At 44.4% G+C, this 15,087-nt stretch overlaps 2 protein-coding genes across 3 annotated transcripts in view; one reads left to right on the top strand and one right to left on the bottom strand.

Moving 5' to 3' along the window:
* SIRT1 (sirtuin 1) overlaps positions 1-12,923 on the bottom strand; it is a 45,158-nt gene extending 32,235 nt beyond the window's left edge. Inside the window, exons 1-4 of the mRNA XM_039478420.2 lie at positions 12,412-12,923; positions 9,053-9,169; positions 6,185-6,426; positions 3,370-3,522 (exon numbers count right to left, since the gene is read on the bottom strand). Of these exons, the coding sequence (XP_039334354.2) occupies positions 3,370-3,522; positions 6,185-6,426; positions 9,053-9,169; positions 12,412-12,853 (954 nt within the window). The 5' untranslated portion in view covers positions 12,854-12,923. The remainder of the gene's footprint in view (positions 1-3,369; positions 3,523-6,184; positions 6,427-9,052; positions 9,170-12,411) is intronic.
* Positions 12,924-13,012: 89 nt separating this feature from the next.
* Positions 13,013-15,087, top strand: part of DNAJC12 (DnaJ heat shock protein family (Hsp40) member C12) — an 86,277-nt gene continuing 84,202 nt past the window's right edge. For both annotated transcript variants that reach the window (XM_010339316.3, XM_074382309.1), the window contains exon 1: positions 13,013-13,259. The gene's annotated coding sequence lies outside the window, so the exon portion shown is untranslated. The remainder of the gene's footprint in view (positions 13,260-15,087) is intronic.

Genomic DNA, 15,087 nt, shown 5'->3' with positions numbered 1-15,087 from the left:
GATTTCTATTAAATGGATTTTAAAAGTTCTTAGGACTTATTTTTTGGGAGTAATTATGAATTGCTTCTACAGATTCTTACATGTCAAAGTTCATTTAAACTAAAGATGCATACCTGGTTTGCACACTAGACAACTAAGCAAACAATCCTCCTCACCTTGCTATTTCTACACTGTTACCATATTTTTCCAGTGTTAGGTTACCAAATGTACTTAAAGCAATATATAAAAACTTGCTATCAAAAGAACAGTACTCCTAATTTTAGACATTTAACTGCACCTTATAACTTTACCAGGCAATTTACTATCTACTTAAGTAGATTTTCCTAAGTTGGCGAAGACAGGTGACTAGTTAGCTTTAGCAAGATAGAATTTACAGAAAAACCTGGTGTGGTGGCTCATGCCTTGTAATCCCAGCACTTTGGAAGGCCAAGGCTGGTAGATCGCTTGAGCTCAGGAGTTAAGAGACCAGTCTGGACAATATGGCAAAACCCTGTCTCTACAAAAAATACAAAAATTAGCAGAGTATGGGGGCACACACCTATGGTCCCAGCCACTTGGGGAGCCAAAGTGGGAGGATCACTTGAGCCCAGGAGATCAAGGCTGCAGTGACCCATGATCACTACTGCACTTCAGACAAAGTGAGACCCTGTCTCAAAAACAGCAAAAAAATTTAAAAAATGTACAACAAAAATCTTGTGAGCATCATAAAAATGCACTAGTGAGTCAAGTTTTTGTAGTAAGATTTAAGATCAAAGTAACTTCTAGTTACTTGCTGGTCTTCTGATAGTGTCAATGCCTGAACCACATGGAGATTTCGTAATGCCAGTGTCCTAGAGTCAATTCAAGAAACCTTTAACTAGTCGTATTTCATTGGTCTTCAAAACCATGCATTAGTACCACTAGGAGCAGATTAAAACAGTAAATCTTCACTAATCCATAATTAACAGCAACAAAAAAAACCCTACATTATTTATTCAATCCAGGTATGTATGAACCAGTTGTCTGCTCTAAAAGCTAGATATAGATGACCATCATTATTGTAGACATATGAAGTAAAAAGTTCAAATTATGTAAGTTTTAAGTTCGAAATTATCCTGATAGAGCCTGAAAACTTTTCAAATTCAGTTTAGTAATCATATTCAAGAATTTTTAACATAATTTTCCCCATTTACAATAATGCCCATTTAATGTACTACAACCTGGATAAAACAAAGATTACACCGGGTGGGGTGGAGGGTAGTGACAGGGTCTCACCATGTTGGCCAGGCTGAAACTCCTGAGTTCAAGCAATCTTCCTGTCTCAGCTTCCCAAAGCACTGGGATTACAGTGCTTTAAAGAAAATTACTTTTATTTAAAGACAGTCACCAATTTATTCTGAATTAGCAGAGCTTCTCCTGTAGTCATGTAAATACATAATATGGTCCAAAAGTAGACGAGGCCACCATTTAGTTAAAATTTAGGTTCACTGGCCAGGTACGGTGGGTGGCTCATGCCTGTAATCCCAGCACTTCGGGAGGCCGAAGCGGGCAGATTATGAGGTCAGGATAAAATGACTCTTTCAAATACATATACCTCCAAGTTTAACAATAACAAATTTTGTAATTTCTTCTCAAAAGACTAGATACAGGAAAGAAAACAGTTTTCTAATGACTAAATCTCTTGGGTATGGCATAATGCATTATTAAACTTTATACTCTAAAGCAGAGTTGTACAATAGATATATGTGAGACACACACGTAACTTCAATTTTTTCAAAAACTACATTAAAGTGAAAACTGGCTGGGTACGGTGGCTCACGCCTATAATCCCAACATTTTGGAAGGCCGAGGTGGGTGCATCACCTGAAAAGTCAGGAGTCTAAGGCCAGCCTGGCCAACCTGATGAAACCCCGTCTCTACTAAAAATATAAAAATTAGCTGGACGTGGTGGCAGGTGCCTGTAATCCCAGCTACTCAGGTGGCTGAGGCAAGAAAATCACTTGAACCTAGGAAGCAGAGGTTTCAGTGAGCCGAGACTGCACCACCACACTCCAGCCTGGACAAAAAAGTGAGACTCTGTGTTTCAAAAAAAAAAAAAAAGTGAAAACTTCAAAACATACACATATTTTTAAAAAAACTCTTGCTCTGTTGCCCAGGATGAAGTGCAGTGGCAGATCATGGTTCACTTAGAATCTTGAGCTTCTGGACTCAAGGGATCTTGCCATCTCAGCTTCCTGAGTAGCTGGGTCTACAGGTGCATACCACCGTGCCCAGCAAATTTTATTATTTATTTTGTAGAGATGTGGTCTCAATATGTTGCTCAGGCTGGTCTCAAACCCCTGGCTCAACTGATCCTCCTACCTTGGTCTCCCAAAGTGCGGAGATTACAGGCATGAGGCAACATGCACAGCCCAAAATATATTTTATTTAATCCAATATCAAAAGTGTTTCAAAAGAAAGAATTAAATTTTAAAAAGTATTATTTACATACAAAAACCAATTTGTTTAATATTTAAATAAATAAAACTAATAAAATATTTTGTTTTTTCCATAGTTTCGCTTGTTACCCAGGCTGGAGTGCAATGACGCGATCTTGGCTCACCGCAACCTCCACCTCCTGGGTTCAGGCAATTCTCCTGCCTCAGCCTCCTGAGTAGCTGGGATTATAGGCACGTGCCACCATGCCCAGCTAATTTTTTTTGTATTTTTAGTAGAGATGGGGTTTCACTATGTTAACCAGGATGGTCTCGATCTCTCGACCTGGTGATCCACCCGCCTCGGCCTCCCAAAGTGCTGGGATTACAGGTTTGAGCCATCCACATTTATTGTACACGTCAACACATTTCAAGTACTCAACAGCCACATGTAGCTGGGCTAGTGGCTTCTGAACCGGACAGTGCAACTCTAGAGCAGAATAAGGCTCCTCTGCAACTTGTTGACAAAAATCCAACTCAAGAATCTTCCCCATCTCTAATTACAAATGATTTTTCGGGCACATCCTAATGTTAAAACATGACTACAAAATCCCAAAGCAATGTTCTAACTTTTACAATCTGTAATAAAATACTACAAATTACAAGTTATATTACTTTTATTATGGTGTACAAATTTCTTAAAGCCCAGGCAGATAACAACCATAGGAGAAGTGCAAACTTTAAAAATATGAAACTGTCTCTTTGAAAACAAGCTCACTCCTACAATGAAGAAAAGTAGATGATATTCGTTCTCTAGAAGTAAGGGAATCCTGGCCATAATGAGTGATCTTACTCTGCCACAGTAGCAGCATCCACTTTACTAAACAATGAATGATAATCTTAAAGTGGCTATGTATGAACAAAATACCTTTTCATGAGACAAGGCCAAAGAGACAACCAGAAGAGTTCATAGTACCTTTGCAAACTTGAAGAATGGTCTTGGATCTTTCCTGAAATATTCAATATCAAACATCGCTTGAGGATCTGGAAGATCTGGGAAGTCTACAGCAAGGCGAGCATAAATACCATCCCTTGACCTGAAGTCAGGTATTCCACATGAAACAGACACCTAAAATATGCATGGCATAATTTGTAAAATTAAATCTTCTACCTTTATAAAAACTAGTTCTCTTAACATATAACTAGGTAAGAGTTGGGAAAGAAAATTTTAGTCTGAAACCCCTTTTAAGAAACAAAAATACGGCCGGGTGTGGTGGCTCAAGCCTGTAATCCCAGCACTTTGGGAGGCCGAGGCGGGTGGATCACGAGGTCAAGAGATCGAGACTATCCTGGTCAACATGGTGGAACCCCGTCTCTATTAAAAATACAAAAAATTAGCTGGGCATGGTGGCGCGTGCCTGTAATCCCAGCTACTCAGGAGGCTGAGGCAGGAGAATTGCCTGAACCCAGGAGGCGGAGGTTGCGGTGAGCCGAGATCGTGCCACTGCACCCCAGCCTGGGTAACAAGAGCGAAACTCCGTCTCAAAAAAAAAAAAAAAAAAAAAGAAACAAAAATACAACCCTACCCTAATTTCAAATAGAAATAAAACTCCCAAATAACTGAGTATAATCAAACATACCTCATATTCCACCTTTAACACAGATAAGGAATTTTTAAGTCAGGCTAATTTTAAACCTTTTAAGTGTTTAACCAACAAATTAATGCAAATGCAACTTGAAAAGTGAGTAAACCATCAACATAATTTTTTACTAAAAAATTATTTTCAGTAGGGAAGAATTTTTATTTTTATTTTTTTATTTTTTATTTATTTATTTATTTATTTTTTTGAGACAGAGTTTCGCTCTTGTTACCCAGGCTGGAGTGCAATGGCGCGATCTCAGCTCACTGCAACCTCCGCCTCCCGGGTTCAGGCAGTTCTCCTGCCTCAGCCTCCCGAGTAGCTGGGATTACAGGCACGTGCCACCATGCCCAGCTAATGTTTTGTATTTTTAGTAGAGACGGGGTTTCACCAAGTTGACCAGGATGGTCTCGATCTCTTGACCTCGTGATCCACCCGCCTCGGCCTCCCAAAGTGCTGGGATTATAGGCTTGAGCCACCGCGCCCGGCAATTTTTATTTTTTGAGACAGTTTTGCTCTGACGCCCAGGCTGGAGGGCAGCAGTGCCATCATAGCTCACTACAGCCTCAACCTTTCGGGCTCAAGTAATCCTCCCACCTCAGCTTCCTGAGTAGCTGGGACTACAGGTACACCAGGCTAATTTTTTTTGTAGAGAAGGGGGTCTCACTCTGTTGCTCAGGGTGGTCTCAAACTCCGGGGCTCAAGTGTTCCTCCCACTTTAGCCTCTCAAAGTGCTGGAATTATATTTATAAGCCACTGCACTAGCCAAGAATTTCTATTACAGACAAGTAATTCCAAAGACATCGCTCCTATAGTTAGGGTTCTATCACCACAATATTACTACATTTCTCTATTTTCATAAAAAATGGCCAGGCACGGTGGCTCATGCCTGTAATCCCAGCACTTTGGGAGGCCAAGGCAGGTGGATCACCTGAGGTCAGGAAATCAAGACCAATCTGGCCAACATGATGAAACCCCATCTCTACTATAAATACAAAAAATTAGCCAGTGGTGATAGCATAATCCCAGCTACTTGAGAGGCTGAGGCAGGAGATCACTTAAACTCGGGAGACAGAGGTGGCAGTGAGCCGAGATCATGCCATTGCACTCCAACCTGGGCAACAAGGACGAAACTCCGTCTCAAAACAACAACAACAACAACAACAACAAACCACCACCGTCTAGGCCAGGAGAGGTTGAGGCTACAGTAAGCCATGACGGCACCACTGCACTCCAGTCCAGCCAGGGCAATAGAGCAAGACCCTGTCTCAGAAACATTTTTAAAAGGCTGTATAATATTTCAATTCTTCATTTCTTTAAGAACAGACTTACATACTAATCATACAAAAAATTCTGACATTTCAAATAGAGATTTCAGAAGTTATTGTTTCATCATCTTACCAGAGTTGACTCCAATCTGACCTGGAGTCAAGGTCAATTTAAGATAAGTTAAACAAACTTGTCTACATCCTTAGCTGTCAGCAGAACATACTCCTGATGATCACTTAAGATTATGTAACACCCTTTCACAATTTAAAATGGCAGAAAACAGGACAAAATTTTACTATAGCAGTTGCTCTGGTTGCTAACATGTAATATACCCTGCATGAAATACACACTGTGCAATAGCCTTAGGTAACTAATTAGCTGAGATCCTAAGGTAGATCAAATAGAAAATGTCAAGTCACCACAATCCTAACATCTTAATTTAAAATGGAGGGAAGATAGGAATCTCTTATCTTCCCAACATTAAGTTCTTCATTTGTGAATACCAACTAGGTTTCCAGTTTCTCATAAAAATCAAACAAATATCCAATTTCTCCTTCAGACTCTGACATACCTTAACAAAAGCAGAGTTTCAATTCCCTGTATCTCCTTTAGGAGCTGTGATATAATGTAGGTAAAAATCTTGCTTTAATTCCATTTACCCACTGCTATAAATAAGCGGAAGCAAATTTTTGTAAAGGCTGTTGGAGAGGTTTTAAAAATCTGAACTAATTTAGCAACTGCTGCTGCACTCAGTTTTTGGCAGTTTCCAAACATCCATTATCATGTAAGGATAAATCCTCCTAAACCAGAAAAACGTTTCCTACTTGGAAAAGGCGTAAGAAAACACATTTACCACTTCCCCCATTTACTAGTCTTACATACCCCAGCTCCAGTTAGAACTATAATTTTTTTGCACTCTTGCAGTAATTTCACAGCATCTTCAATTGTATTAATATCTTTTCTTTTTTTCCTTTTTGGTGGTTCTGAAAGGATGTTAATAACAATCTGCCATAGTGTCATATCATCCAATTCAGGTGGAGGAATTGTTTCCGGCAATAAATCTTTAAGAATTGTTCGAGGATCTGTGCCAATCATAAGATGTTGCTGAACAAAAGTATATGGACCTACAATAAGGGGGAAAAGACTTAGATCAAGTCAACTTGTCAAGTAATTCAAAATCTCATTTATTTTCTGAGGTAATGAGTTAGCAATCTGTGAGGGTTTTTTGCAAAGTAAGAAAACGTAATTTAATGGTCTTTCATTCTTAGTACACCCTCATAATTAATGCTATATCCCAATGAGACTAGGAAGACCTAATCAAGAGTTGGGAGACCCCCTTGAGCTCTAAGTACATATTTTAAGAACCTAACAACCAAAATTAAGTTCTTATGGTTAAAATCTAGAAACATACACCATAATAACACAGAAGTATTTACAAAAAGGTTCTACAAGTCAACACAGAAAAGATCATACCAGTCCTAAAAGCCTACTTATCATTAAAAACCACACAGGAAAAAGAAATGAAACCTATACCTAACTGCCATCTTAATTATTTTTCCAGTAATTTTTCAATTTGATCTTAACTAATCTTGCAAGATAATACATACGATGTTGTTGTTCTAAGAATTAATCATTTTCTTTTCTTTTTTTTGGAGACAGAGTTTCACTCTTGTTGCCCAGGCTGGAGTGCAATAGCTCAATCTCGGCTCACCACAACCTCCAACTCCCAGGTTCAATCGATTCTCCTACCTCAGCCTCCCGAGTAGCTGGGATTAGAGGCATGTGCCATCAAGCTTGGCTTTTTTTTTTTTTTTTGGTACTTTTAGTAGAGACGGGGTTTCACCATGTTAGCCAGGATGGTCTTGATCTCCTGACCTGGTGATCTGCCCGCCTCGATCTCCCAAGTGCTGGGATTACAGGCATGAACCACCATGTCCGGCCTAATCATTTTCTTTTAACCTGAAATTGCTGAAATCAGCTCCCTAGCTTGATTAAAGAATAAAAAATCTTTTAAAAAATAAAATTACAGACACCAAAGAGAAACTAATCATTACTATGTTTAAATAATCAAACCATTTGTAAAGAGTGAGAACATAAAAAGATTCACTTTCAGCTGAGAGAGGTGGCTCACGCCTGTAATCCCAACACTTTGGAAGCCCGAGAGGGGAAGATCACTTCAGGTCAGGAGTTCGAGACCAGCCTGGCCAATATGGCAAAACTCTGTCTCTACTAAAAATACAAAAATTAGCCAGGCGTGGTGGCATGCTTCTATAATCCTAGCTACTCAGGAGGCTGAGGCATGAGAATCACTTGAATCCAGAAGGCAGAGGTGGTAGTGAGCCATGATTGGCCACCACATTCCAGCCTAGGTGACAAAGACTCCATCTCAAAAAAAAAAAAAAAAAAAAAAAAAAAAAAGACAATGATCCACTTTCAAGATGGTTATATTATACCTTTGGTATAAACATCTGAAAATGCTTTCTATTACAAAATACTTTCCCATTTCATTCACATATTTATTAAATATTTATTCACATGTTTATTAAATATTTACTGAGCACAAACTATGTGCCAGGCACATTTTAGGCACTGACAAAACAGCAGTATACAAGTCAGTCAAAAATTCCTGCTCCCTGGCCAGACGCAGTGGCTCACACCTGTAATCGCAGCACTTGAGGCGGCTTCCCAGGCACATCACCTGAGGTTGGGAGCTCAAGACCAGGCTCACCAACATGGAGAAATCCCCATCTCTACTAAAAATACAAAATTAGTCGGGCATGGTGGCGCATGCCAATAATCTCAGCTACTAGGGAGGCTGAAGAAGAGCTTGAAGCCGGGAGGCGGAGACTGTGGTGAGCCGAGATCACGCCATTGCACTCCAGCCTGGGCAACAAGAGCAAAACTTCGTGACCAGCCCCCCTCAAAAAAAAAAAATTCCCGCTCCCATGGAACTTTTATTCTAAACCAGGAAACAATACAATGTAAGATACAGCACTTGTTGAGAAGTGATAAGTATAAAAGTGAAAAAACAAGATATATGAAGTGAGTGAGGAAGACAGTCTAACTGGATGAAGAAAAAAAAAAAGGCCAGGTGCCAGGGCTCACGCCTGTAATCCCAGCACTTTGGGAGGCCAAGGCGGGCAGATCATAAATTCAGGAGTTTGAGACCAGCCTGACCAACAAGGTGAAACCCTGTCGCCACTTAAAAAAAAAAAAAAAAGGCCGGGCGCGGTGGCTCAAGCCTGTAATCCCAGCACTTTGGGAGGCCGAGGCGGGTGGATCACAAGGTCAAGAGATCGAGACCATCCTGGTCAACATGGTGAAACCCCGTCTCTACTAAAAATACAAAAAAGTAGCTGGGCATGGTGGCACATGCCTGTAATCCAAGCTACTCAGGAGGCTGAGGCAGGAGAATTGCCTGAACCCAAGAGGCGGAGGTTGCGGTGAGCCGAGATCGCGCCATTGCACTCCAGCCTGGGTAACAAGAGCGAAACTCCGCCTCAAAAAAAAAAAAAAAAAAAAAATTCAAAAATTAGCCAGGAATGGTGCTGGGTGCCTGTTATCCCAGCTACTCAGAAGGCTGAGGCGAGAGAACTGCTTGAACCCAGGAGGTGGAGGTGGCAGTGAGTTGAGATTGTGCCACTGCACTCCATCCAGCCTGGGCAACAGAGTTAGACTGTCTCAAAAAAACCAACAAGGACAACAAAAAGCATACATTTACGCTCTTAAGTTAACGGCTCTGAGCCCTACCTATCCGTGGCCTTGGAGTCCAGTCACTAGAGCTTGCATGTGAGGCTCTATCCTCCTCATCACTTTCACAGGAATGAAAACCATTAGTGATAATTTCATCACCGAACAGAAGGTTATCTGCAAAAAAAACCAAAAGTCAGCCAAGGCTACCAAAACAATGTGCACCTAAAATGTACAAAGACCTATCAAGGGTTATAATGCAATCATTTTCATCAAGTACAGCATTTAACATTTATACTGTGTGTGTAAATGCTTATGGGGTCGGCTTGCACTTCTCATAGGTACAGTTTCTTTATCTTTAGGAATTCTGCTCAGACTCCAAAAGTTTCGGCTAAAATCTAAAAATAAATTAAGTCTACTTAAACAGAAAAGATAGTAACATATAGCAAGTATCAAACACAAACAATAACAGTTCATGAAACTTGTAATAAATGGAAATGTACACAAAAATGTCATTCAAATAAAACCGTGGCAAAGCGCACTTTAAACTCTTACATAATACTAAACATAGGTATCTCTGAATTGTTTCCTCTATTAAATAATAAACAGTATTAACAACACAATTATTATTATTATTATTATTAATTTTTGAGACGGAGTTTCGCTCTTGTTACCCAGGCTGGAGTGCAATGGTGCGATCTCGGCTCACCGCAACCTCCGCCTCCTGAGTTCACGCAATTTTCCTGCCTCAGCCTCCTAAATAGCTGGGATTACAGGCACGTGCAACCATGCCCAGCTAATTTTTTTGCATTTTTAGTAGAGACGGGTTTCACCATGTTGACCAGGATGGTCTTGATCTCTTGACCTCGCGATCCACCTGCCTCTGTCTCCCAAAGTGTTGCGATTACAGGCTTGAGCCACCGCGTCCGGCCAACACAATTATTATTAACAATAAATTAGCATTCAACTGTGTTACTTGGAATCAGGGTCTCCTGACAGGGCACAGTGGCTCACATCTGCAATCCTAGCACTTTGGGAGGCCGAGGCGGGTGGATCACCTCAGGTCGGGAGTTCGAGACCACGCTGACCAACGTGATGAAACCCCATCTCTGTATTTTAAAAAAAATGAAAAAAAAAAAAAAATTGAATTAATTTTTTTTTTTGAGACAGAGTTTCACTCGTTACCCAGACTGGAATGCAATGGCGCGATCTCGGCTCACTGCAACCTCCGCCTCCTGGGTTCAGGCAATTCTCCTGCCTCAGCCTCTTGAGTAGCTGGGATTACAGGCACGTGCCACCATGCCCAGCTAATTTTTTGTATTTTTAGTAGAGACAGGGTTTCACCATGTTGACCAGGATGGTCTCGATCTCTTGACCTCGTGATCCACCCGCCTCAGCCTCCCAAAGTGCTGGGATTACAGGCGTGAGCCACCGCGTCCGGCCAAATTTTTTTTTAAAAAAAGGCAAAGCTGGGCCGGGCGCGGTGGCTCACGCCTGTAATCCCAGCACTTTGGGAGGCCGAGGCGGGTGGATCACGAGGTCGAGAGATCGAGACCATCCTGGTCAACATGGTGAAACCCCGTCTCTACTAAAAATACAAAAAACTAGCTGGGCATGGTGGCACGTGCCTGTAATCCCAGCTACTTAGGAGGCTGAGGCAGGAGAATTGCCTGAGCCCAGGAGGCGGAGGTTGCGGTGAGCCGAGATCGCGCCATTACACTCCAGCCTGGGTAACAAGAGCAAAAAACTCCGTCTCAAAAAAAAAAAAAAAAAAAAAAAAAGGCAAAGCTGGGTGTGGTGGCTCACGCATGTAATCCAAGCACTTTGGAGGCCACGGCGGGAGGATCACCCGAGGTCGGGAATTCAAGGCCAGCCTGACCAACATGGTGAAACGTCGTCTTACTAAAAAATAAAAATAAGTAAAAATAATACTAATTTTAAAAAGGCACACATTAACTTTTTTTGAGGCGGGGTCTCACTGTGTTGTCCACCGTGGAGTGCAGTGGCGCGATCACAGTTCACTGCAACCTGGAACTCCCGGGCTCAAGAGATCCTCCCTCCTCAGTAGCTCGGACTACAACTGTGCACCACCATGCCCAGCTAATCTTTTTTTAAAATTTTTAGTAGAAAGGTGGTTTCGCTATGTTGCCCAGGCTGGTCTAAAACTTCCAGGCTCTATCCTCCCGCTTTGGCCTCCCAAAGGGCTGGGATTACACGAAACAGCCACTGCGCCTGGCCTGACCCAAATACTGATGAAGATGAACACCTCTAACAAATAGAAACTCCTCAGATCAAAAATATCAAACCTTCAAAAACATGACAAATGCAACACATCTGCTTCGTTATGCTAGAAATGCTAAATTTTGTGTCACTACATACAAAAGAGTATACCTCGCCTCAACACCGTTACCGTACATAAGAGCAAGATTAAAATAGAAGTAATATGAACTGCTCTAAAAGTACTGACTCTCCCATGCCCACTACTAATTGCATTACAGAATGGTAATGTCTTTAGGAACAGCCATGTTCTTTATATTTTGCAGGCTGTGACTATAGAAACAGCTTTGCTCTTTTAAAAATTGTAATTTCAGGTATAAAAATGTAGACCCCCAGGCCGGGCGCGGTGGCTCAAGCCTGTAATCCCAGCACTTTGGGAGGCCGAGACGGGTGGATCACGAGGTCAAGAGATCGAGACCATCCTGGTCAACATGGTGAAACCCCGTCTCTACTAAAAATAATAAAAATTAGCTGGGCATGGTGGCGTGTGCCTGTAATCTCAGCTACTCAGGAGGCTGAGGCAGGAGAATTGCCTGAACCCAGGAGGCGGAGGTTGCGGTGAGCCGAGATCGCGCCATTGCACTCCAGCCTGGGCAACAAGAGCGAAACTCCGTCTCAAAAAAAAAAAAAAAAAAATGTAGACCCCCAAAAAAAGCAAATTGCAGAGGTGTCAGTTTGCGAAAAGTAATTGAAAATGCCGACGAACGGGACAGCAAAAAGTTGCAGACGTAAGTGTGCTGGGGAGGTGGGAGAAAAAAGCAACCCCCCAAAAAAGGGAAAGAAAGAGGGAAAAAAAAAAAAAAAGCTCTAACAAAAGCAATATGCTAAAAGAGTAAGGGGGCAGAGAAAACTTATTTTAAAGCGACTGCGAGGGCCTCCCGACCTCGCTGCTGCGCAAAGCGCAAGGCCGCCCGGGCAGGCCACGGACAGAGAAAAAGAGCGAATCCACCGGCAGCTCCCGCAGCAGGAACCGCAGCCCCGGAGGAGCGCAGCTGAGCGGAGGGCCCGGTGGGGAGGAGGACGCCACGGAGCCTGCCCCAAGTCCCCGGCCCGGCCCAGAGACCCCCTCAACCCCACGCCAGGAGGGTCCCCGGGAGAGGGAGGAGGGGATGCGCAGTTCCGGCTGCCCGCACCCTGCGCACCTCGGTACCCAATCGCCGCCGCCGCCTCTTCCTCCTCCTCGCCCTCGTCGTCGTCGTCTTCGTCGTAGAAGTTGTCAGCCGGCGGTGGCTCCCGAGATAGGCCCTGCAGGCCCGGCCCATTGTCTCCTTCCCCAGCCGCGGCCGTCGCCTGGGCCTCTTGCTCCCCGCCCGCCGCCGCCGCCGCCGCCGCTCCCACTGCCCCTGCCTCCGCCTCCCGCCACAGCGCCGCCGCCGCCGCCGGGCAGCTCCCGGCCGCCGCCGGCACCTCACGCTCCGGGGCCTCCCCACCGAGCTCGTTCGGGCTCCGCTCGGGGCCGGGACCATCTCTCCGCGGCCTCTTGCGGAGCGGCTCCCCGGCGGGCGGCGACGGGGCCTCCCTCTCGGCCGCCGCCGCCGAGGGGGAGCCGCCGGGCTGAAGGACGAGGGCCGCCTCGTCCGCCATCTTCCAACTGCCTCTCTGGCCCTGCTCCGTCGCCTCCTCTGCTCCCGCTCGACGCGCGGCACTGGCGCCCCCGCGGCTCCGGCTGCGGGAGATTTAAACCCCGTCACGTGACCCGCCCCATCGCCGCCCCCGCCCTCGCGGCGCTCCCGCCACCCACGCGAGCCAGACCACAACACTACGGGTCACGTGGCGGGCGGAGGCAGCTGCGTCTACTACTCTGCCTGAGCTGGTAGGAAACTCTGCCCCGGCGTCCCGCAGCCCTGCCCTTCTGTGGCAGGCGTGTTGTGCAGCCAAATTCGCCCCTCGGCCGCTTTCTCAACTTCTCTTTCAAACCGACCTCAAACCATTACCGCTCGAATAGCTCAAGTTTTGGTCCGCACTGGGAATTTCCACTTCTGCCTCAAGTGTAAGTTTCCACTTCTGGCCTGCCTTAGCCTTCTCTAGATTTAGCTAAGGGTTAAAACACACCTGAAGCTGGCTAAGACTCAGCTCCCTGAAATACGCGGGAGAGCTGTTCCGTGTCGTTAATGAGTAGGAAGAGAGGCAAAAGGAGGCGGCTCCCTTCCCACCCTCCTCACACCGTTCTCACAGCTCTTCTTTAGCTCCTTTTTCTGCTCCTTGCTTCTCTCCTTAGTCGGTTGTTTTTGCCCCTCTCCATCACTTTTAGGGTGGTGTAGATTGTCAGATCCTTTAAGGCATATGTCCTCAAGGGAAGAAGACCTTTGACGTGAGGGTTTGGAGATTAGCCGGTTTGCATTCTGGCCCCAGCTTGGCTTCAAGTGTGTGTGAATTCCCTTCTCCGGGCCTCAGTTTTCTCTCGTGCAGAATAGGTGTGTTGGGTCAATATGAGGAGAGTACGGAAGGAAGAGGATTTGGCCTCCATGCACATCTGCGCTTGGTTAAAATTTGGAGTCCTTCCTTTCTGGCGTGAGCTATCTATGTAGCCATTTATTTATTTAAGACGAAGGCTTGCTCTGTCACCCAGGCTGGGGTGCAAAGACACGATCTCGGCTCTCTGCAACCTCCGCCTCCCAGGTTCAAGCGATTTTCCTGCCTCAGTCTCTTGAGTAACTGGGGTTAGAGGCGCGCCACCACGCCTGGCCCTATGTAGCCTTTTCTAAACTCAATTTTTCTCATGTCTTAAATGGTAATAATATTTTGCAGGGTCCTGGTGAGATTTAAATGAGATAACCTGGTGTAAAATGAGAGGTACTTAGTAGTTCAAAAGCGTTAGTGGAAAGCCTTTCCAGTTACTTTCTTCCCTCCCTGAAATTCTGGGACACTGACTCCATAGCTAACCATAACTAAGGACCCATATAACCCATGGTAGATCTAGAGCCAGTGTTTGTTGTGGCATCTGCCTGGAGCACAGCATTTCTATCAAAATCTTTAATAGAGATGGGGTCTTGCTATGTTGCCCAGGTTGGCCTCAAACTCCTGACCTCAAGGCATCCTCCTGCCTATTTTGTCTTTTTCACTACGTTAGAAAACAAGTGTTGGCCGGGCGTGGTGGCTCACCCCTGTAATCCCAGCACTTTGGGAGGCCAAGGTGGGCAGATCACAAGGTCCGGAGTTTTGAGACCAGCCGGAACAACATGGTATAACTCTGTCTCTACTAAAAATACAAAAAATTAGCCAGGTGTGGTGGTGCATGCCTGTAATCCCAGCTAATCAGGAGGCTGAGGCTGGAGAATTGCTTGAACCTGGGAGGCGGAGGTTTCAGTGAGCCGAGATCATGCTACTGCACTCCAGGGTGACAGGGCAAGACTCCACCTCACCAAAAAAAAAAAAAAAAAAAAGAAGACAAATGGTGTACTTTCCTACAGAACTTAGTATTCTGCACTTTATCAAACAACATTTGGGTAGCTGTGTGAAATTTCCAAACTATGGCAAATAGACTGTTTAGTAATGCAGCCTGACTTTCGCCAGCAGTATATAAACCTAGATCAGGTTCTCAACTGGGAAATTTTGCCCTCCATCCCCCAGAGGACATTTGACATTTCAAAGACATTTTGGTTGTCACAACTGCAAGAAGGATGTACTACTGGCATCCAGTGGATAGAGGCCAGGGGTGTTGCTAAACGTTCTAGAAATCTAGAGAATAGCCCTCTGCAACAAATAGTTATCCAGCCAGTTTCAACAGTACCATGATTGAGAAACACTGACCTAAAGTTTCAGCCCTATAGAGCAAGTGGTAATGATTGAGGCTGTAAGTGAGGAAAGTTCCCAAGGGA

Source organism: Saimiri boliviensis, chromosome 12 (genome assembly GCF_048565385.1).
Source record: "Saimiri boliviensis isolate mSaiBol1 chromosome 12, mSaiBol1.pri, whole genome shotgun sequence".
NCBI classification, from domain to species: Eukaryota; Metazoa; Chordata; class Mammalia; order Primates; family Cebidae; genus Saimiri; species Saimiri boliviensis.
The sequence above is the reverse complement of the archived record's forward strand: the minus strand, read 5'-3'. Positions and strand labels throughout refer to the sequence as shown.